At 52.8% G+C, this 23387-nt stretch overlaps 4 protein-coding genes across 4 annotated transcripts; 1 reads left to right on the forward strand and 3 right to left on the reverse strand.

The window, feature by feature from the left end:
* Nucleotides 1–160: 160 nt before the first annotated feature.
* Nucleotides 161–1354, reverse strand: A1O5_02073 (uncharacterized protein; the record flags this gene model as incomplete). Its single annotated transcript, XM_007742689.1, has 1 exon — nucleotides 161–1354. The coding sequence occupies one exon, from the start codon at nucleotides 1352–1354 to the stop codon at nucleotides 161–163; it is 1194 nt and encodes a 397-aa protein (XP_007740879.1).
* A 1783-nt stretch (nucleotides 1355–3137) lies between these two features.
* Nucleotides 3138–11143, reverse strand: A1O5_02074 (uncharacterized protein; the record flags this gene model as incomplete). The annotated part of the gene is made up of 2 exons (XM_007742690.1): nucleotides 3138–5792; nucleotides 5843–11143. 2 exons carry the CDS (start codon nucleotides 11141–11143, stop codon nucleotides 3138–3140), a joined length of 7956 nt encoding a protein of 2651 aa, XP_007740880.1.
* A 2547-nt stretch (nucleotides 11144–13690) lies between these two features.
* On the forward strand, nucleotides 13691–15828 carry A1O5_02075 (NADPH-cytochrome P450 reductase; the record flags this gene model as incomplete). Its single annotated transcript, XM_007742691.1, has 2 exons — nucleotides 13691–15469; nucleotides 15532–15828. The coding sequence occupies 2 exons, from the start codon at nucleotides 13691–13693 to the stop codon at nucleotides 15826–15828; spliced, it is 2076 nt and encodes a 691-aa protein (XP_007740881.1).
* Nucleotides 15829–17347: 1519 nt separating this feature from the next.
* On the reverse strand, nucleotides 17348–19765 carry A1O5_02076 (uncharacterized protein; the record flags this gene model as incomplete). The annotated part of the gene is made up of 1 exon (XM_007742692.1): nucleotides 17348–19765. One exon carries the CDS (start codon nucleotides 19763–19765, stop codon nucleotides 17348–17350), a length of 2418 nt encoding a protein of 805 aa, XP_007740882.1.
* Between the last annotated feature and the right edge of the window lie 3622 nt (nucleotides 19766–23387).

Consider the following 23387-nt stretch of genomic DNA (forward strand, 5'->3'; position numbering starts at 1 on the left):
ATACTAGCACCAACAGTGAGATAGCAGATGGTAGATAGCAAATAATTCTATCCTCAGTACCATCCCTCGACCCCTCCTGTGCTCCAACAACATCCTCTCCCTGTCCTGCCCTGCTTCCGCACCACTCTCCCCAGGTTTCTCAAATACCAATGGCCCCTTCCTAATTCGTCCCGTTGTACATGTACCACAGGTCCCCCAGCACGCCGCGCCCACTGCCGTCGACATTGAGGAGCATATTCGTCGTCGGAGCGCCGTAACTGGTAAGACCGCCGGGGAAGTTGCCGAACCAGGCGTACCGCTCGACCCAGACCTGCTCGTCCATCCACAGGGTCGCGTTCTTGAGGAATTGCACCGTCGTGGCCTGGTCGTAGTTGTTCTGGTCCATGCCGAACTCGGTCACCCAGACAGGTATGGGCGACGCTGTGAAGTACGTTAGGGAGAGGTTGTACGCCTGGAGGAGGTAGGTCTCGAAGTAGTCGATGTTATAGGGCGATGCGTACCAGTGGATGTTGATGAAGTCGATCGTCAGGTTCTGTTGGGTTGCGTTGCCCAGGAACTGCGCTAGGTACGTGAGCCCGCCGCCCGCGTTAGTCACGGCCGGGGCGCCGATTTTGACACGCCCGGCAAAGGGTTGCATGAAGTTGCGGTAACCCTGGATCGACTGCGCGACGGGCATGTTGGCGGACTGGCCGTTGAAGTTGGCGTCGGGTTCATTGAACCCGAAGATGGCGTCCGCGCCGTAGTTTGTGATGGAAAAGTTAACGTTGCCGGACCAAATGGACGTTAGGGAGTCGGCGTCGTTGTAGAGGAGAGGGATGAAGCGGTACTGGCTGGAAGGGTAGGGACCCATGTCGTCACTGGCGTTGGGAAGTGAGTAGTAGTTGTACGACCAGGAAATGTAGGGCGAGGGTGGGGGATAGAATTGAAGGGTAGTTACGTTGCGGTAGGCGAGGCCGCGTTTTGCGGGGTAGGGAGTGGGTACAGGAATTGAAGATGATGTGCTTCGGGATGTGGAAGAGGAGACCGAGGTTGAGATGCTGCTGGTTCTGGTTGTTGATCCCGTATTCATACCTGTATAGCTCCCAGCGCTGGTTGTGGTAGTGATGGGGGCAGAAGACGAGAAGATCAAAGATGAGCTGGCGGCGCCCTGCCCGGATGGACTGTTGGTTATGGACTGGGATGTTTGACTTGACACCGTGGCAGTTGACTTTGTCGTGCTGGAAGATGGACTTGGAGAGGGACTTGTAGAAGCGGGAGCCAAAAATGTAGGCGTAGCACTCGATGAGATTGTCGTTGCTGAAGAGGAACGAGATGAAGTTGAACTAGACGCAGAGACACCTACCGCTGTGGTCATGTTGGTTGACCTCGATGACGATGATGATGATGACGTCGTCGGGCTGCTTTGAGCATTTGTGGTCTGAGTTGAAGGCGACGAGGTGAAGAGGCTAGTTGTTGTTATGCTTCCAATTGTAAGCGAATGAGACAATGGGTGAGAGGATGAGGTGGGTGTGTGTGACGCTGAAGAAAGGATAGAGGTTGAAATCTGTGTTGAAGACTGATGCACTAGGGTCGTAGGACTGGTCTGCGCTGATGCTGAAGAGGCACCTGTACTGACGTACATTGATTGCGTGGATTGTAAAGGACCACCGGCTGTGCTTGTCAATGTTGTTGTTGTCGTCGTCGTACTGTCTGAGGAGGGACTTAATCCCGTACTGGCGACAGAAGAACTAACTTTGTTGGTCGTGAAGGTGCTTTGAGGAGTCTGCAGAGTAGTCTCACTCGTTTGTTCCTCAGCGGTAGTCGTAACAGTCGCGAGAGTACTTGTGCCCTCTAAAGAACTCGAGCTTGTACTTATCGTAGTCGGCTGACTCGAGCTGGATGTTGAAACATCAACAAACTCAGCTCCTACGCCAACTTGCACAGATCCTTCAGGCGGCTGACCGCCAGGAAAAATCACAAACAATTGTCCGTCAGGAGTCACAGAGAATGTCGTATCCCCAAAAATCAGTCTCGTCGCATTGAAAGACCACCTATATCCGCTCGGCTGGGTTGCTCCGGTGAACTGCATGAGAGCCAATGAGCCAGTATTTCCGTTGGTACCGACACTTGCATTCCCCACACGCAATTGGCCGTCGAAAGCGAGGACAAATACAGCAGCAAGGTCTTTGTCGGGAGAGATATAAGCATTACTTGCACTGAACGTCACAAAGTCCGGTGAACGAGCGCGCAATTTATTGCCGACACCGCTGACAGTGATCACGAATGGGCTTGATGTTGGAGGAGGGAGTGTTGAGGATGGCAACGTGGGACTCGGTGTGCTTGAGGGGTTGAAGGGCGTAGTCGTGGAGAACGATGATGCGCCATTGCTAAAGGTTGATGCTGAAGCTGGAGAGCTCGTGGATATGGTTGACTGGCTCTGGCTGGTGGTGGTCAAGCTGCTTGAGCCAGTGATGTTCCCATATACGACTGACGAGGTAAGATAACAACCGTCGGGCAACGTCGATGCTTTATTGTGGTTAGCATTTAGGTCCTTCAGGTGGGAACTGAACACCTAACCTGACTGCGCGGTAGACACTGCCGTAAAGCTGTACAAGGTCAGCAGAACATGGCCCAATCTGATGCACTTCGTAAGCTGCATCTTGCTGCGTCGCCTCCTGTTCTGCTTCACCTACCTGTATTTCTTGTATAGAGACGATCTTGAGTCGCGCGTCGCCTGGCTCTGCTGTTTGGACCCATTGCTCGGAATGTAATAGAACGTAGGAATGCTGGTGATGGTCAGTGCGCCGTTGACATGTCTCCGCTGGGTCGCGTGGACTGACGCGAACTCTCGCCAAAAGCTCGCAAAGAATCAAAGTGAACAAAATGAGAATCTCCGGATGACTTCGAAAGTCTTTGATGTGACACATCTCTTCCTTGGGCACCTGCAATTGTTAACACTAGTATACAAGCCCAGCTTTTTATCCTCCCTTTCGAGAATAGCCTTTGTATATGGTACACAGACACATTGCAGCCGTTGGAAATCTTCAAGAAACGCCGATGAGACTGCTGTCATGCTCCATGATGCTCTATTATGGGTATCGTTGTGGTGGTGATAGAAATGGAAAAATTCGAAAGACAAAAATCATTTCCCCATGCCTTCAGACTCCAGGGCTCGAGGTTGGACTGACTCCGCTCATGCCGGTGGCATTGAGATACTCTGCAGGGACCCTCGGAACCCTGGGACTCTGCAACGCCGCAGTTACTTGACCCTGACCTCCAGATTGCCCGCGCAAGCGTGCCATATCTTTGATCTTCTCCTTCTCCTTTTGACTCTCACTCTTGCCGCCTGTGAGACGCCGCATGCCTCTTCGCATCCCTTGAAGGCTGAACGCGCCTCCGGTCTCGGTCGCAGAGGTTGGGGTTGTCTGATATTCGGAGGGCCCTGGCCCTGACAAAGATTTGGTCTGGTTTGACAGAGTCATGCTCAGCGATGGGAAGGGGCTGTTCTCTCCATCCGACAGAATGACATCATCATATTGGTCGGCGTAATCGTCCTGAGACCTGAGCGAAATACCCTCGGACACAGGAACCATTCCACTTGAGGTGGGTTGTGACACCGGATATTGGTTCGCTGGGGAGGTGATTGATCTGGCATGAAGTCCAGGTCGAGTATGATTGATCGAGCTGATTACGCTTTGAAGGATTGGCTTCTTTGTTGAATTCGGTAATGAAGGTCCTGGGCCTCCCCACTCATCGTTCGAAGAGAACGAGGTTTGTGTATTTGCGGTGGAGTTTGGAGAAGATAGACTAGGTTGGGCCCGATGGGTGATGCCAGGAAGGGATCCAGCTTCGGTAAACCCATCCTGCACGGCGGTTGCCGACGCCGTCCGCGCTAGACTCTGGCGAAGGATTGGAGCCGTCTGCTCATCATACAATGCTGTGCTCTGTTCAGTAAGAGTGGGAATCGTGATGGCAGAGACTCCAAGGTGACTGGCTCCGGTTGGGGTCAACACATCGTCACCATCGATGTCGTCAAAGAAATCATCGAGACTGTCGAGAGTATTCACCAAGTCACTGACGTTGGCTTCTGCAGCAACTTCCAGTGATCGGATGGTTTCCGCACGGCTTTGCGGAGGGAAATACGAGTCCGTGTAGCCATCGTCACCTTGAAACTCAACGTCTGGAGTGGTGGTCTCTTGCTCCTGTAGGAACTCCGAGTCTCCGCATGTGTAGAAGACGGCATGGACATTGTGCCTTGTCATGCTAGAATAAATGGCAGGCATGGGGATAGACCAGCCGGACGAGTGAGGTATCCCGTAGAGGCTCTGCGTCCGCTCATACTCTTTTCTGATCGCCTTGGCTGAGCCAGACGCCATGCTCATCCGCATATGATGCTTTTCCATTGGCGTAGCCGCCACTTCCATGATATAATCCATTACTTCCAGAGCCTGTGTGCAGTGCTCAGTCTGCAACAGTCTCAGTAGTGGGGAGATGAGATCGGGTCCATGGGTCGTGATGGCATGGCTTTTCATATTCACAATCGGGATCAGCTGACATAAAATGTCCATCAGCTTGACTCGGAACCATGGTGTTTTGTTGGTTAGCAGTCCGATCATAAAGATCAAACTTGGGGCATCACATGCTGGGAAGTAGGCTGCCTTCATGGCTTGGATGGTTGCGGTGAGCATCTCCTGACTTGATGTCATTTCGTGATTGGCAAAACGTTGAAGGCAGGCGGAAAGAACATTGTGGCCAGCTACACTTGCCACCTCTGCGAGTCTTTGTGCAGATGCTATTGTCACAGGATCGGTGTCGTCCAACTCGAAGCTTCGAAGCCATCGCGGTAAGTTAGCCAGGACGCAGTAGAGGAGGCGATTGTCGTTTCCAACCAATTGGCAATCTGGCAGTTCTGCGAGCTTGTGAAGAATGAAGAGAGTCTTTTCTAAACTGTCAGCAGACTTTAGCCCTTTGTAAAGCAGCGGCTGTAGCCCCTCAAAACCACCGTCCCATTTCCCGGGCAGTCCCTTCATCATAGTCTCCGTGACGTCTGGAGCGGATAGATCCAACTTGTCGAGGAATTTCTCAAGCATCCCCAGGGTCTCGTAGAACTCCCTTTCATGAATGGTATTCAGACAAGCGCATGTTGTCCAGAAGAGCTGGGGATATCGCAGGAGGTTTTTAGGTTCTAGTGCTCCGATGATAACTTTGAGGGTAGTCAAGATCTCCATCGAAAATGTTTGGTAGTCCGTGTGTTCGTCAGCAATCGTGTTAGAAAGTCGTGCAAGCATATCCGCAAGCATCCTGGCATCCAGGCTGACAGAAATGCAGCGAAATACCTGAAATGACCGACATGCCAAATGCCGGACTGGGCAGATGGAGGCCCAGTGCAGCGCTTCTTTAGCCCAGCTGTCGCTGAAGTTGTCAAATGCGAGGTTGAAGATGTTCACGATTTCTGCGGTGAGGACACCCATTGCCTGGGGAACCCGGCTAGCGCCATCATCTTCGTCTTTTCTCGTATTGCTCTCGTAAGTCCAGCTTATCCGAGAACTGTTTGTTCGAATTGCCGCAACCAGACCTTCAATGTTTGACTTGGCAGAGCTAAGGATCTGGGAGTCGATCTTCGTGGTGACCAATTCATGGATGAGGTGGACCAGCATCTCTCTTGCCTGTTCTTGAACTGATGTTGTGTAGTGATCCCAAAGGATAAGTACCGTGTGAATGAGCTTGATCGCCTCATCTTTGGCGAGGGTTACTGGAGTGACCATGAGATCGACCAGGAAAATCAGGGAGACTTGTCCTAGAGAAAGGCCAACCTAACGGCTCATCAGTCTGTGATTCATCTAAAAAATCGGGATTACCATACCTGCTTATTGCCCATAGGCAGCAGAGAAGTCAGATCAGCAACATAAGGAAGATTTCTCGTATCAGGCATCACTACATCGGCATGCTTTCTGTCATTGACCATATTCTTCGGAGTGAGTTGCAACATGAAAAACTCCAACACTCGTGAACCGGCAGGAGTGGAAGACAGGTACACAACGATCTGCTTTGCGTATTCGACAAAGTTCTGATCGCGGCGATCAAGCGAAAGATAAATGATGAAGTCAAGGATCAGCTGCACATTTCCCGCATGTGGTCCGGTTGACAGAGCTTGCCACAAAGCCTGTACTTCGTTATGCATTGCGCTGCTCGAGCAAATCGTGATCTCGAACATGTCTGCTAGAAGCATATACGAGGCGGCAGTTGGAGATCCTGTCCCCGGGTCGACCTGGAGCTCGAGTGTCTGCAACCATGGCAAGATAGCAACGACCATATTCCGCTGATGATCGTTTCGGGCAGATTTATAATGCAGCGAAAATTCGGAGAAGATCATAAATGCGATATCCGAGTTAGCCTGGGCAAGTCGCTTGGAGTATTCGAATTGGGCCAGTTTGTATACAGCACGTGTCTTGTCGGAAATGCTGATGTCAAACTCTTGCAGGTTGGTGCTCTTCTGTTGGCGTTCGTCTAGAGTGCGGACTAGATGCGCCGACTGCATCCTGATTTCACGGTTTTCATTCCCCAAGGTGAACACGATGATGCTGAGAATTTTCCAAAAGGGTAGAGGATAGTCCGGCTGTTGGATCAGAACCTCAGACACCACACCAAAATAGCTTTCAAACGCCGTGGGAGACTCGGTCCTATAGCATTGCTCTATGGCATGTTCGGCAAGCACAAGATGCTCCGGGTTGTGCATGAGGAGGAGTTTGAGTGCTCGTCGCCCAATGGTGTGCATCTTGTGGTTGTTGGTTGCGAAGATCGTATCAATCCATGAGAGCATTCGTTGTAAATTGAATGACAGGATCGCATTGCTGTCAGTTTTGATGCTAATCGGGCCGGCGCACAGCGTCGCCATTGCACTCAGAGCAGCTACTCTCAGATTGTTCTTCTCTTTCTCGAGGGCAGCACTGGCGTTCATCCGATCATGCAAATCTCGGCCATGACCGTGATTGGGGTCCATCAAATTCCGCTCAGCAGAGTAGCCGCACCAATCTTCCATCAAGGCAAATGCAGACTTCCTTGCTTCAAAAGGCATCCATCGAGATGGCGCGTCTGATCTGTTAACACCTTCGAAGACCTCCTCCACCAACCCGCAGAAATGATACCTCAATTTTTGGAATCGCCAGTCGTTCTGCACATCAGTATCGCTCAGAAAGATGCGCAGATCCCTTGTGTAATTGACAAGGTTATGCAGGATCCAATCGTCCTCATAGACGTCTTCGTAACGCAAGAAAGATGCTGTGAGCTTGTAAACATGTGTCACTTCGGTCCGGAGTCGTTCGGTCTGCTGAGATCGTTGTGGACTGCTTGGAGTTCTCTGGTGGTTGATTCTCGCCTTTGCCTCGTCATTGCATTTGATCACTGCATACTGAAGTGACTCGAGAAGTGTACGACAAAGTTTGCGGTTGATGGAACCAAGAGCGGCGACCACAGCGTCACGAATAGCGTCGGGGGCGGCGCCAAGCATAGGAATGATGGCAGAGAACAACGCCCGGGCGGAACTCATCTTGTCCTGTGCAGTGGCAGCAGTCTTTGATGCCTTCCTTGCATGAGCAGCAGCATCAGCGAGCTGGCTGCGAGACTGGCCGCCCGGGGAGCTGAGAGTGACGCAGGCCATGATAAGGTACAATTTCCACTGCTCAAAAAGCACTTCTGCGGACGTTGCCGAGCTTCGTCCCTGCAGGCGATACTCGTACATGGCAGCGTTCGCACCAGTTGTCTCTGAAAAGGCCTCAATATCATTCTGCATCATCATTAATCGGTCGGTGACTGTCCCTCGGCATAGGGCGATGGCATTTGGGCACGCGTCAAATACGACGCGAATCAGATTAGGGAAAGCCTTGAACCAGAGCGTCGAATCATAGGACACTTCAGAACTGCAAATCTCGATCAAGGTGCTTTGGCCAGGGCCAGTGCGCTTGTCCTTCTGCAATCGGCTGCGTTCTGCGACATTGAGTGCATCCTCCTGCAAGTCCAGAATTGTTGACGATTGGCCTTCAAGAAGTTTAATGATCCTTGATGGTACCTCTTGACCGAGGACTGAATCAAACTGAACAACAAGTCGCAAGACCTTGATAGCAAATGCTCTCACACGACGGGACTGCGAGCAAAGAAAGAACAATCCATAGGCTTCGATTTCATCCACATGAGGGATGACATGGGTGAGTTCCATTTGTAAGGCTCGGTGGGAACCCGGGGTCGAACGGTCTCTTGTATCCGAAGAGCTCGCAACTGCCTTCTGCTTCAGCTGCTCTGTCCAAATTTGTAGCAACTCAAGATACAACGTCAACGTTGCCTCTATATGAGCCGGTCCGAGGCGGCCCTCGTCCGACATTGTAGAGTACTGGGTGTCATAGTGGAAGATAAACCGCGGGAAGGCAATTGCTACAGCCTGGGCATGACCCTGTTTGGCAATCGCTTTCAAAGACTGTGTAGCAGAAGCTGCTATGTTGGCTTGCACGTGAGCAGAGCCCGTGCATAGGAGGTTGATCAGTGGGCTCAGCGGAATGTGATCGGTGAAGCATCGAGGAAGAGCTTGGATGGCGACATGGAGCAGTTCATAGTACGACTGTCGCTGGTCTGCAGTCGTTCCATCTTGGCCGCGGGTCAATGTGAATGCATCAGCGAGAGGGGTCTTGGGGGTCACGTTCGTCGAAGATAGCTTCTCATTCAGCGTAGCTTGTCCGCCGAAGGTGTTGTCGCAGAGAATTGTGATCTTGCCCAAGATCTGGCAGAACTGCAAATAGTATTGTCGGGCGTTTTCATCCAAGATGGCAGTATTGACTGGCAGCGAGGACGGATTCTCATCTTCAAATCGCGGTCGAAGTGGTGAATCTATCCCCAGGCTCGTCCTCCTGCTCATAGGCGAGGCTGGCAGACCATCAACATTCTGCGATTGAACAGTGAAAGCAGGGAAGGGCGGGCCGCTTGTTCCATCTTTCTCCAAATCGGCCATGACGGCGAGAAATGCTCGTATGCCGATAACCATTCGTTCTGGCTCCATATTTTCAATCTTGAGGTTTCGACTCGTTTGGAACATGTCATAATGGAGAAGGGGAAAGATGATTGAACGAAAACAGAGGTCTTGAGCAGCAAAGCCAATGATTCTAATAAACTGGACCAACGGAGTGGCGGTAGATGGCTCTGAGACGACGTGTGTTTTCCTCCCTTGTGGAACTACGAGTTTGATGATGTCTTCCAACCGACGCAATTTGACTTGGGTGGCTTCTCCAACACGTGTGAGGTACGTCCAGACCAGCTGACAGATGGCTTGCAAAGCCAGAGCTCGTGTTGAGCGATCCTTGAGTTTGCCGGCCAGATTGGAAATCATTGAAAGCCACTGTGCAGAGAACACATCAATCGGCGAAACGCATATGAGCAAAATCGACACTGGAAAGCCAGTATTCCAATGACGGACCTTGACCAACATATTCCCTAGGCGCGAGTTGACGATCTCTATAAAGTCTTTCCATTTCGGCACTGTCTGAAAACATTCCGGGTTACTTGCCACTGCCGTGAGCAAACGCTCGAATAGTTGGCAATATGCTTGCTTCACGCGAGGTCCATGTGCGTCGGAGAACAGAGCGGCGAGGGTTCTTAGGAATTCAGCGACACCAAAGGCAGCTTCTCTCGTAACAGAAATATGGAGATGGCGCATACCCAGCAGGAGCAATTCGAGACGAGATTCGATTTCTCTCGCTTTAGCGGTCCCCGGACTTTTGGAAAACTCCAGCTGCCACTGTTCAAGTTGCTGGGTAAAACGAAACGTGACATTGACAAAGTCAAGTCGACTCATGTGACCCAGGACCTCACCATAGATCTTCCAATTGGCAAGTCGAGTGGTGGATGACACGATCTGCGAGGGATCGACCTCCCTCATCTGCGTGAACAAAATGTCCTCAAGTTTGTTGGCCAAATCTTGGGTTATTGCCGGCAGACTGCTCTGTTCAAAAATCGCAATCAGAACTCGACAAAGGATGTAGACTGATATCGAGGCACGGAGATCTGCCAGTTGACTCTCCTGCGTAAGAGCATCTTCTGTGGAAGAGCCCTGTCCAGCGTCGGCTTGGGAGAGACCCGTGTCCCCTGAAACATGGAGAGGTTCCGTATGACGTCTGGGCAGTGAAGGAGGTAGAGACGAATTGGTGAGGCCCATTTGCAGGCTCTGCTGCACCAGCTGCTTCTTCAAATTGCCCGCGGCGTCGCCCTTACCCTTCCGCCAGAGCATCAAACTATCCACCAAAGGTTTCGGACCTTGACGAGATATGTGCCCAAGCGAAGCTATCAATTGGTCAAACCCGGCATCAACGCCCGGCCCACAGGCTTGCTCGACCGGCGTAAGAGCAGTATCCAAAAGGGTAAGGCAGTGATTGATTCTCTGATCGGCCCGCAGCACAAATGCATGGAAAAGATGGTGGAGGGCGTATTCACCTGGGGTGCGCGGTTCCGGTTGCTGATGAATGCTGGACGAGCGATATGCATGGCCCGGGTGGCCCCGTCTTGTTCTGGACGGGTCCTTGCGCCTCCTGTGCTGCGAGGAGGAAGAAGGCTCTTGCACCGAGGCACCGCCATCAATCAGAGAATCGATTGAATGCCCTTGGGTATGACCTAGATATGGAGACACTGGGCTGGTGTAGGTCGAGGTACTCTCAGTGCTAGAATACTGGCCGCGTCGGTTCGCATTCGGATATCTTCCATAGCTCGGGGCGCTCAGTAGAGAATCGGGGGTCAGAGGGCTTGCCGTTGAGGGAGAATTGAAGCTAGGGCTTCTCGAGTGCTGCAGGCCATGTATAACGGATGTCTGGCGGTGATGGCCATAACTGTTTGACGTTCGCCTTTGCAGGGCGGTGTCGACTGCGGGACCACCTCTTGAGCTCACACTTGATTCTGAGCCATGCGGTTGGGGCTGCACCGAGCCTGAGCGCGACGAAGCAGCGGAAGGATATTGCTGAGCCAAAGGCTGTTGAGGCCTGCCTCTTGTCACCGATGCATCTCTGGTATGGATCGGGGGAGCCAGTTGGGGACGGCCATTGGGCAAGGGTTGGGAAATCTGTTCAGGTCCGGGGCCATCGAGGGGAAAGATGGAGGGCTCGTTGGAAGAAGCTGATTGAGCATCTGATAGCATTGGACTCGGTTAGAACGGGGGGTCATGTGCTCATGGGCTCATGGGCTCATCTTGACGCAGAGCATCGATAATGGGCAGATCTTGCAGCGTGTGGAGAGGGAGGATTGAGCGTTGGTTGTTTGATGGGCAGCGGAAGAATTCCGAGTTGGCACTCACGGTTATGCAACATTGTGCGCCGGTGTTGGCCGACGTTGAAGAGAAGGCAGAGACTGCGTCATTGCTTCTGGACCCGAGGAGCGCGAGGTGTAGAGGCCGTGGATGAAGGGAAAGTAGAGGAAAAATGTGCAGTGAGTTGTCGTTGAAGTTGGAATTTTAATCGCCCGCTACAAAGGAGACGGGGGAGACGAGGTACAACGAAGGATGCCCACCAATCACATGACAACGTTAACAAAGGCCCCCTCAAACTCGGGGGACAGGTACGAGATGAGACCAAGTGAAGTGCCATATGAGAATAAGAGGTCAATGGCCATTCTACAAGTGCCCTTTTTGTCGTTTAGCGTGGGTTGTAGGACGATTGCGAGAAGACAGTCACTGTCTACAAATTGGCTGGAACTATGTGCTACAACTGTGCGATTCGCTGGCATGGGGCACATGTGGTCGAATCAGATGACGCCAGCCTGACGATTCTAACCGTCGAGTCGGTTTCCAAGCCAGGCACACCAATAGATATCGTGCACCATGGAAACAAAGCTAGGAAGCCAACTGAAAGGGGAGAGTTGGGGAGAATCAACTCATCTCTGTCACGGTCCTGCCAGACTCGCCCCGGCGCCAAAGGGTGCTCGCTCCCTTTTTCTCCCTCTGTGCTTTGGGCCATGAAATTGACTGTCGATTTCAGAGGCAATGCCCGTATTATGTGCATCATTCGCAATTTCTCGTCATGTTTCGAAGTTATTTTTGGGGGGGTTGACTCCTTCGTAGATGCGGGACGGAGTAGTCCGAGCCGGGTGCGATAGGCTCGTAATATTCGAAGACGATATACGAGGGGACGATTGAGGGTTGCCTGGCTTGCTGGGCTCGGTGCGGGATATGGTTCCCCTTGCCACAGCAGCGGCGGCTACAGGGTTTGATCAGCGTCATCTGAGAATGCGCAATCAGGGAGTCTTCTCATATTGTGCTGACTGTGTTGGGATAGCTTAGGTAAACCCTGAGGGTGCTGGACGGGGCGTTTGGGGGTCCATCGGGAGTATGTATACTCGTAGGGGTAGGTAGCATGTGGGGGAGGATAAGAGAGAGGGGAGGCAGGGGGCGACAGGCGGCGGCCAACGCAGGTAAGAAACGGTTGCCACCACATGAACCCACATACCCAGTACAAGCACAACATGCTCTGTCTGCTTTCACAGTCAGATGCCGATGGGAAACGCCGCAGTTAGGCATCGCTAGGAGTGGTAGTGGCTTTGGCAGTGAGCATACTTGTACATGGCTGTGGATGAGGATAGAAATAAAAGGAATAAAAGGAACTTGATGCCCCTCTCGAGTTGTCGTCGTCCTCCAAGAAGCCAAAAACGCCAACTGCCGTCCCTCACAACCCGCCCACCCCCCAAGCCTCACTAGCCCAAGCCAAACCCGCGCGGGACTCACGAGGCTCTCAGGTATCAGCTAGCACCGTAGGCGCACCTATTACCTCGCACACTTATACGTACTCCCGTGCTGCTACCAGTCACTCCCAATTCCGAAGACGCCTCCCGCACTGTTATTGTTTCCGGCAGTCGCCCATTCACCACCGTTAAAGGTGCCGAACTGCCACCGCGCCTCTTACTCTCGTCACTTTTCTCGCACAAAGCCGCGATTCTTCACCCGAAGCCACCAAACAATTCCGCGACCTCGTTTTGCCGCTGCATCCAAAAAAAAAAAGCCAAACTTCTCCAGACCCCAGATCCTCTATCTTTTCCCGATTCTCCCAATTGCCGGCAGACAAGTTTTGCTTTGATCCTCGTCCCCCCAGACTCCTTTTAATACCCGCAGGCCCTCCCTCTCACTTTTCCCTCAGTTCCCCTTTGTGCGTATTCAATTCAGAGACAAGACACTGCTTCCCGCCAAACCCCCCAAGAAGAATACAGTCGAAGGCCTTCCGATTTCGAGCGGCGACGAACCACCCGGAGAAGGCCTCATTAGCCCCATCCGCCATCAAGCATACCGACTGATTGGCCTCCCTCCGAACCGCCCCTGCTCTCGCCCTCTCCTGTCCTCGGTAGCTGGCAGCTGCAACGCGACGCCCAGCCCACACAAGGCAAAAAATAAAAAGAAGGAACCGACAGCCTGCGAAGCCGAAGGGCATCTACCCCACCAAGACACCGAGCCACCCAGGCCAGTTGCACACCCTGCCCATCTGCTCACCGTAATCTTGGCCACATCAGGCCACAAACAGTGCCCAAGGCCCCTTCCAGCCCGTATCTCCACGGTGTCCAATTGCTCACCACTGAGCGGCTGCGCTCGTATATAAGCAGTGTCGCTCTGCTTCTTTAGATCAACCCTTTTCGCACTTTCGAACCCATTCCCCGACCCATTTTCCCCATGTCCACTGAGCCTCATCCCATACAAATCCCCACCATGGCTCAGGTCGACACTCTGGACATTGCTGTCCTCGTCTTGCTGCTCCTCGGCAGCATCGCCTACTTCACCAAAGGCACCTATTGGGGCGTCCCCAAGGACCCCTATGCCACATCTGCCCTCAATGGCAGCGCTTCCAAGAAGGGTTCCCGCAATATTCTCGAGAAGATGGAGGAATCGGGTAAAAACTGCGTCATCTTCTACGGCTCCCAAACCGGTACTGCCGAGGATTATGCTTCTCGACTGGCAAAAGAGGGCCACGCTCGATTTGGCCTGAGCACAATGACGGCTGACCTGGAAGATTACGACTACGAAAACCTGGACAAGTTTCCCGAGGACAAAGTTGCCTTCTTCGTCATGGCCACCTATGGCGAAGGTGAACCCACCGACAACGCAGTCGAGTTCTGGGAATTCATGAATCAAGACCCTCCCTCCTTCTCCGAAGCCTCGGAAGATAAGCCGCTGGGTAACCTCAAATATGTCGCGTTTGGTCTGGGTAACAATACCTACGAGCACTACAACTCGATGGTCCGCAACTTGGACAAGATCTTGACCAAATTGGGCGCCGAAAGAATCGGTGCTGCCGGTGAAGGAGATGACGGCGCTGGCACCATGGAAGAAGACTTTTTGGCCTGGAAAGAACCCATGTGGGCTGCCCTCGCCGAGAGAATGGGTCTGGAAGAACGTGAAGCCATCTACGAACCAGTCTTCAGCGTGGAAGAGAGAGAAGATCTCTCCCCAGAAAGCGATACTGTCTACCTGGGAGAGCCCAACAAGAACCATCTCGAAGGCGCCCAGAAGGGCCCCTACAATGCTCACAACCCCTTCATTGCCCCGATTGCCGAATCCAGAGAGTTGTTCACCGTCAAAGATCGAAACTGCCTCCATTGCGAGATTGACGTGTCTAGTTCCGGCATCTCTTACACCACCGGCGACCACATCGCAGTCTGGCCCACAAACGCAGGCTTGGAAGTGGATCGCTTGATGAAGACCTTTGGCCTGGAAGAGAAGAGACACACCGTCATCAGCATGAAGGGGATGGACCCTACGGCCAAGGTCCCTTTTCCGACCCCAACGACCTACGATGCCGCCGTTCGCTACCACATGGAAATCTGCGCTCCCGTTTCTCGTCAGTTCTTGGCTACCCTAGCGGCCTTTGCTCCCAACGAGGAGGCCAAGAAGGAAATGACGAAACTGGGCTCCGATGCCGACTACTTCAAGGAAAAGGTTGCCTCGCAGATGTTGAACATTGCCCAGGCTGTCTCGGCTGTCCACCCGGGACCTTGGTCTGCCGTCCCCTTCTCTTGCTTGGTTGAGGGCCTGAACAAGTTGCAGCCTCGTTACTACTCCATCTCTTCCTCTTCCCTCGTTCAGCCGCAGAAGATTTCCATTACCGCTGTGGTGGAATCCATTCGCGTTCCCGGTGCTGGCCACGTCGTCAAAGGTGTCACTACCAACTATCTTTTGGCTTTGAAGGAAATGCAAAACGGAGACCCTGATCCATCACCTCACGGCCTGACCTACGCCATTACGGGGCCCCGCAACAAGTACGACGGTATCCATGTTCCGGTTCATGTTCGTCACTCCAACTTCAAGTTACCATCTAACCCCAGCAAACCCATCATCATGGTCGGTCCCGGTACTGGTGTTGCTCCTTTCCGAGGTTTCGTGCAAGAACGTGCAGAGCAAGCCAAGAGAGGTGAAGATGTCGGACACACAGTCCTCTTCTACGGTTGCCGTCGCTCGACCGAAGACTGGCTTTACAAGGAGGAATGGGAGGTAAGTTCACACATTTTAAAGAGTCTTGAGTCATGCGCTATGATGCTAACGGATGACTACAGGAATACAAGAAGATTTTGGGCGACAAGTTGATTGTGTTCAACGCATTCTCTCGCGAGACCGCCAAGAAGGTTTACGTGCAGCACCATCTGAAAGAAAACGGGAAACTGGTCAATGAACTCCTGCAGCAGAAGGCCAACTTCTACGTCTGTGGTGATGCAGCCCACATGGCCCGAGAAGTTAACGAAGTCCTCGGTCAGATCATTGCTGCCGAACGGGGAGTGGACGAGAAGAAGGCCGAACAAGTGGTCAAGAGCATGCGCAGCAGCGGAGTGTACCAGGAAGATGTCTGGTCGTAAACACCAACAATAAATCGATGACTTCGAGACACCTTGGTAAAAGATCGGGTGCCGTGCAGCTGATCGGAGAGGTGCAATGCAGCCGACGTCCGATAAGCAAGGCGAGCTTCGGCTTCGCAATCCTGTGCCGAAATGACACCGTATACCAAACGATCGGGGGGAGGAATCATCGGAACAGGCGGGATGAATTACGCGGGGAGGATGTATGATCCGCATATGAAAACCAAACCAAAACACAAAACCGTGACCGGGGAGAGATGTGAGCCCTCCGGACGGATTTTCCCCCAATTTTGGTTCGAAGATCGGGAGGGGCGACCTGGAAAGAATCGGAAGGTTCACATGTTCACGTGGTCTCCCTTCAACGACTTAGTCGTGGGGTTGGATTTAACAATGTGGGGTTTCCATGACTTTCCGCGCCCTCGGAGGAAAAAGGGTCGTCACATGAACAAGTGTCTGGCCAACTGTTCTCGAATCATTCCGCGAGTCTCTTGGTCCGTCCCTCTTGGGCCCCAGGACAAGTTTTGCCTCCGACTTCGACCTCCAAGCTGCTCTGGATGTGGGGCCGAGACCAACAGCACAACGGGTTCACTGTTATGATTTCCTTGGAATGATGAGCGTCAACGGAAGTTATAGACTGGGCGAACTAGACACCTTGGGTTGGACTCTGCCCTTTCCATGCAGGACTTGTTCTTGTTCTTCCGAGGAAGGACTGTCTAGCCCTTGGCTTTTTTTTTCGTTTTGCTTGGACGGTTGATTCTTGCCGCACTCTGTTGTTTTGGTGTGCTTTGCATCTTTCTTCCAACATACATACCTACAGAACGCCAGCCGGGAGAGCAGAAGATTACATACTTAGTTTCGAGAAGTCGAGGGTGATAGAGAGCTACCTGACGAGGGCTGAAGATTCTGCAGGGATACTCAGACCTCGTCGAAGGCAGAGAGCCGACAATTCAATTTTAAACCCCCAAAACAAGATCAAGAAAATTAAAGAACGTCCATCTCGGATGAATATCATCCCCCCTTCGAGGCAGACCGCTTGACTCGGTTATTGAGTGATTTGAGCGCTTGGTGCATTAATGGTGTAAAACAAATAACTAACTCCAGCTTCCTTCTCGAGCCCACAGAGAGATAGATAGTTAGACTCGGTCCCTTTTTTTTGGTTCGTTTTGTGTCTTGTTCTCGATCTCGGTCGCGATCGCGGGCTCGGGGTGGGTTGAGTGAGTGAGTGCGCACTATGACCCAATAGCTCTCTGTTCTGTCTCCTTTTTCCTTTTGAAGGCATATGGAGATAGATATCTGTCCTCGACTCGTCTTGTGTGTTGTCTCGTTCTCTTGCCTGCCTGCCTGCCTCTGCCTGCCTCTGCCTGCCTCTGCCTGCCTCTGCCTACTTACTCACTTGGCCTGTTCCTTGACCCGTCACTCACTGTCCCTGCCAGTATCCGAAACGGGGGCCGCTGGTATATTTGTTACATACATATTGGACAGACAATGACGGCAAGTGACCCTTTCATCCCCGTCATCATCATTCGTTGTGCACATTCTTCCACGCCCCCGTGGCCCTGACACAGGCATCCTCCAAGGCAAAGATATCAGCCCGCGACTCCTCCAGGAACCCTTCATGCTTGTTGTCACCGCCTCCTTCCCCTCCCTGCATTCCTGCTTCTCCAGATGCAGCAGCAGCAGCAGCGGAAATCGACGACGACTGAGCATGGTGAAGCAGCCCAAGCAAAAATTTCGACGAATTGTCAAGGCACGAGAGATGCGCCGCGATGCGGGATTTTAGCGCTGAAGTTGGATGTTGAGACAAAGGTAGATGCGGGAGCACGATGCAAATGAGGTTGAGGGTTGAAATGTAGAAAGGGATCGAGAGGAGAAATTCTGGCAATCTCTCCAAGGATGATTCTCCTGGAGAGGTCGATGTTGTCGTGGAGGATGTTGTGGAGAGAGCCAGTGTGACAATGTCCGGTGGGAAGAGCAGATCAATCAGAGAGGGTGCTGCATCTTTCTTATCCTCGCCCGTCTCCTCTCTGCTCGCATCTTCCGGTGTCAGGAGAACTACCGAAGGATCCAAGGCACCGACCACCGCAGCCCCCTCTTCAGCCTGGCCTTGCGCTCTTGCACGAATCCACTCCGAAAATTCATCCTTCAACCAATCCACGCCCACGGCCTTCAACGGCCCTAATTGTTGTGGTGGTGCCAGTGGAATCGGATGCGGTTGCAAGGCTGAAGTGCTCCTAGTCAGTCCAGTCTCTTCATCAATCCCCGGCGCTGGCGGCTCGGTATCCCCCAACTCATCTTCAATCTCCGCCCAGTTGGTGCTCAGAGTATCTCCCCGGAGTGTTTGCGCAATGATCTGTAGACGAACGGAGGGTTCGGGATACGCGTGTAGCAGTCTCGTTGCAATATAATATGCCGAGTCACGCAGAGACGGGTAGGGTGTGATGGTGAAGAGTTGCGTTAATGTACTTATCAAGAGGAGGAATTTGGCTGGAGAAGGCTGTGGTGTCGTAGGGGCGGCAGAGACTGCGAGGGATTGTTTGTACAGAAGAGAGAGCAGCGAGTCTTGGAGTGGTGGCAGGGGAATGGACGGAGTTGCGCTGAGGGGAAACGAGTGAGCGATGAGTTTTGTGAGCTCGGAGGTGGTGAGTAGCGGTTCCGCATTGGACGGATTTAGGTAGGACTGGTAGGCGTGGAGGAAGATCACCCCGGCTCTGGGGAACGGGATCTGAGATGGCATGGTCGGGTACTCTGAAGGCGCATTATCTTTGTCATGGTATGGGTTCTCGAGATCTTCGTCCTCGTCTTCATGTACGAGTTTTGTGATCTCGCGGCTAGCGTCGAGTTGCATCTGCTTGCTAATTGAGAAAAATTGGGCTAAAAGAGCGTCTCGTTCCTTCAGTACTGGTGTTTTCTGCCAGATCTCTATCTCTGCCGGTCGGCCGGGCACGATGCGCCTTGGCTCGCGGTACTCTCGTAATCGAGCGGTCCAGGACATGGAGGGATGCTCTTGGGTTGCGAGCGAGGACATGTATTCGTCCAAACCCTCGAGGAGGACGGCGTCGAGGAGTCTGAAAATGATGGCCTTTTCACCGTCTGAAGGCTCATTGACCCCGGTATCTTCTTCTTCGGCCTTGGCCTCCGGATCCGGTAAAGAAGCGGCCGTCGTAGGCACATCCGGCGCTGGTTTGCTTGAGGACGGTCCCTCGCCTTGAGTGCTCGTGCGGGGCGGCAGGGGAGGACGTTTCCTGCCAGCTATCTTTTCCAACATGCTCAAAAAAGAGGAAGTAGTCACGGTCGAGATGGGAACCTGCCGATACGCGCCCAGGGCGGCCGGGAGGGAGGTTGCAAGAAAGCGACTGGGGTACTGTGTTTTGATTCTAGGGTGGAGAATGCTCAGCATGTTGAACAGCGCGTGCAATTTCAAAGCCTTGACTGATACTGTTTGCTGTGCGATGCTCGATTCGCCGGTGCCTTTGTCAGAAGGAATCTCGGCAGGCTTCTCCTGCTCCGGCATGCCTTGGAGGGTCATCTGTCCAAGGTGGACTCGAGGTGCTTCGCCCGGAAAGGTCGGAAGCTCATCTTGGTCATGTCCATGGTCAAACCCGTCTTCATTGTCTGAATCCGGGACTGCGTCACTCAACTTCTCTAGCTCTTCGGCGACGCGGACAACGACTTCGCGGGGATTGCCCCTTCGAGCGACAATTTCTAGGCATCGATTGCCCTCTTCAGGCGTGTCCTTGAGCATAGGGAGAATGAGCTTTAACAAGTCCCATCCAATTTCCTCGGCGAGTTTACCGTCATCGTCGCTGAGGAGCCTGCTCAATGTAGGAAGGTTCCCAGGGGTCAGTTGATACTCCAACAATGTCAAATAAGTCATGTAATCAGTGGCGGGAGGCAGAGCCGAGACCAAGGGATCGTCTGCCGCAGTTTGAGAAGCCATCATTTGGGGTGCTGCAGGCTTTTTGCAGATATCCTGGGATTCTACTAGAGTTCAACAATCGAGGGGCGACCGAGAGAGGCACGCGACAAGGACTTTTTCGAGCAGATGCAACTTCAGAAGCTGAGGCGAGGAGACCGGAATGATGGTAAACGAGACAAGCAGTTCACGGCATGGGTGATCTGATGCCTTGACTTGGCGACGTCGTAGGCCAACACGATGATGACAGAGGGATCAGAAGGAGGTTGTTGGTGTGAAGTTCAAGTTGACATTTGATGCGACGTATGATTGTCGTCATTTCGTCATTTAACTTCTTGGCAACGGCACACAGCATCTGTACAAGTCCAAGACAAGTCCAAAGTATGTACCCAGCGAACTAGGTAGCGAGATAGTTTCCTGCCTCACTACCGAGTACCTACAGCTATTTCGCCGCGACTTACCGAGTACTTGTCCTCTGATGCTCTGCACGACCTTCAACTTCGCTGAAAGGAAAACAAAATCGGGGCTGTCATCTCAATCAGAAACAGCATTATGTATCCCGAGTTCAAGGCCCAAGATCATCCACCACTCTCTGTGCAATTACCACAATGCACTGGTCTGATGATTTCGGCTCTAATCCCCAGCCTGGTTGCGCCTCACCATCATGCATGCTTCGTCTGATCTGGGTCCCCAATTCAGCTGATCGTTGTGGCGTCGGTACCCAGAACCCGCATTTGCCGCAGGCTAAGGGGGAACGCCCGTTGCACCAAGAGTGCCCAACCTGCCGAGCCATTACTTAGGTGTATGCAAAGACTCCGGAGGCATTCCTGAATATGGACACCCGCACAGAGGACAAGTCCCTATGACTCCTCGCAGAGGAGGCGAACGCCTTTGAAGCGATTGCCTCTCGCATCGGAGAATTTCTTTTCTCGCATAAAATGTCCCGGCCCGCCGGCCACCTCGAAATTAATCTCCTTCACAGCCTCACGATAAAGTGGCGAGAGTGGTCGTGTACAGCTGAGATGTCTCAGAAGAAGCATCGACAGCCCCCAGCACACTAACCTCAGCCAGACCTGGATTGTGATTGCCACGTGGGTTTCCCCAAGAAATCACGAATTGAGATTTGAGTGGCGTAAGACTAGGGAAAATATATGGCGTCTAGTACCCAGTACAGCCACCGCTGGTGCCACATCGGCCGCTGGATTCGGAAGCTCGCTCGATATTCGAAATGATAATAACACGGAGTACGACGTGGGCCCAAAGAGGTCCAGGTAAGTAGTCTTGACTCTGATGGAGCCCTAGGTCACCAATTGCGCGTGGGAAGAGACAGGGTCAGGGGCATTCAGACAGAGTTCCAGTTTTCGCCGTTGGGATTTGCTCCCACAGAACCAATCCAGGGTGCTTAAGCATATCTACTCGGCGGCCAAATTAGTACGGTAGGGATCCCGAACTGGGCCCCGTTTGGGCCGCATTCCAGAAAATTACTTGGGGGAACGGAACGCAACAAGAAAAGAGCCTGAGTGGCATGTGCAAACTCTCCCTCCCTGTTGCTCGCCGCGCTGGATGGGAGAACCATCGTCAAATTGTCGCAGGGTGTAGGTCAGGACCTACGGATCTTTTGCGGAGAATAATTGACGACCGGACACGTACCCTGGCGGATCGAGCCTCTTTCTCGCTTGTCTGTCATCGATCCTAACTAGGCTTCTGAGGCGCCCGTGCTTGGAGACTTGGTGCCCCCTGCCTGAGCTGGGAGGCTTAACGACGATCTCTTCTCTGACTAGGAATCAATAGTGCCTTGATCGACGGCTGTTCTCCCGCTCTTTAACTATTGAACACAAAATGAGATCACAGTTGAACTGAAGAGGAGTCGGGACGCGGATTAGCTTCTCTGGTGGCTCCTCCAACTTAGGCATGCATACAAGTGCATGCGCCGGTTGGCTGACATGCTTCAGGTGATGCCAGGGGTTCTAATAGGCTACCGGATATGAAATGTCAACCCCAACACCATGGCGGGAGGCAGGGTCCAAGGATGAGCAGGAAATTCAACCGGGAGGACCACTACTCCGGCTTAGTACCACCATTCCTGCCAGTACGGACTAAGTTACGAGTATGATATCGAATACGTACTTACTCCGTCCTCCGTAGAGAGAGTGGATTCGCTTATTATTGAAGTGACATGCCAACGTCTTCCGGCGCAGGGGCACGCGACGGTCACTCGCCTGTTGCCGCGATAAATTATTTATGGAACTTTTCTCAAGGGGAATATATCCCACATGGTCGAGCACAACCAAGATCCATATTATTACCTGGTGGCTTCTTCTCCAGGGAGTCCCAAATAGGGAGTCTATGACCAGCCCAGCCGGAGGATTTACCACCAAGCGAGAAACCAGCGTCAAGTGTCTTAACCAACAGGAAATTCCTTCCTGATTTCCGGATCCATCGGTATTGATCCGAAGACCCCTGGCCTGGCTGAGGAAAGCAGAGGCGTCTTGGATGACACTCTGGCCACCAGTGGTTGGTTTGACCTCCAATCGCAAGACTAACTTGGAGTAAACACCAGTGACGAGACCCTCGAGAACCTGTCGCCCGGAAGACCTTTCATGCAGAAACAAAACCAAGATCCGGCCACCTTAGCCACACAGGGGCGCAAGTACCCAGTCTGCACGCCGACAAGGCTTTCATTCTCGTGTCAGCTTGCCTCTGGCTTTGGTGGTGGCATGCCCCGAGGGAGAAAAAGAAAAAGGGGCAGTCATAACTAATAGGTCCTACGAATCCTCCGTTCCTAGGTCGGTCGGTAGGTAGGTAGGGAGGTAGTCAGGTAGGTAGGTATGCGTTTTGGCGAAGAAATGAAAGGAAAATCCCCTTATCGATTGCGTCTATTCCATCGGTCGGGGGCCCCCTGGTTAAGTCCTGGCAATGAGGTGGCTGATGATGCTGATGCTGATGAGGATACTGGGTACTAACGAAGACCCAACACAGGGTGTTGCTCATCATTATTGAACCCACGCCGGCCCCCAGCCGCGGACGCCTAAAAAGCTAAAGCCCGATTGATGCCAAAACAACAATAACAACAGAACGGTCTCAGTGAATGGGTAACTCGTCAGTAGGATTTGTGGGACTTGGAGCCCACCGCGGAGGTTCGTAGCTCGTCATCGGGTGATACGGCTGTGGCTATTTCTGGCCAAAGGCAGCCCGATAGTCAATACCTTGAGATTGGCAGAACGACATCAGATCCCCGACTCATGCGAGCATTGCGATTCACCCCTTGGACCTTGGTTGGAGTTCCCTTCCCGTGCGAAATCATGGCTCCAGGTAGGCGAACTAACTTCCTACTTCCTCGAAACAAGGCAAAAAACCTGGCCACTCTACCAGTGGGTTTCGGGGGGCCAAACGTCTTTCCCTCTCCTGATGCATGATGGGAACGCCCGTCGTTGATTCGGTCGTTTCGGGCAGAAGCCGTCAGGCCTTGTCTCTCCCCTGTTTCTCCATGTTTGCGAAGGTGTCGCCAATCGACGTTGGTCTCGAGGCTCCGTTTTCAACGGCCGACCTTGCCCAATTGCCTTGCCCAATCTAGGCAGTGTCCGCCCAATGGTGAGAACCTTGGGCTTTGAGCCTTGGGATGAGAGGGGGGGCAGGTCGGGCAAGA

The sequence above is a fragment of the Cladophialophora psammophila genome, assembly GCF_000585535.1.
Source record: "Cladophialophora psammophila CBS 110553 chromosome Unknown aczJe-supercont1.2, whole genome shotgun sequence".
Lineage (NCBI taxonomy): Eukaryota > Fungi > Ascomycota > Eurotiomycetes > Chaetothyriales > Herpotrichiellaceae > Cladophialophora > Cladophialophora psammophila.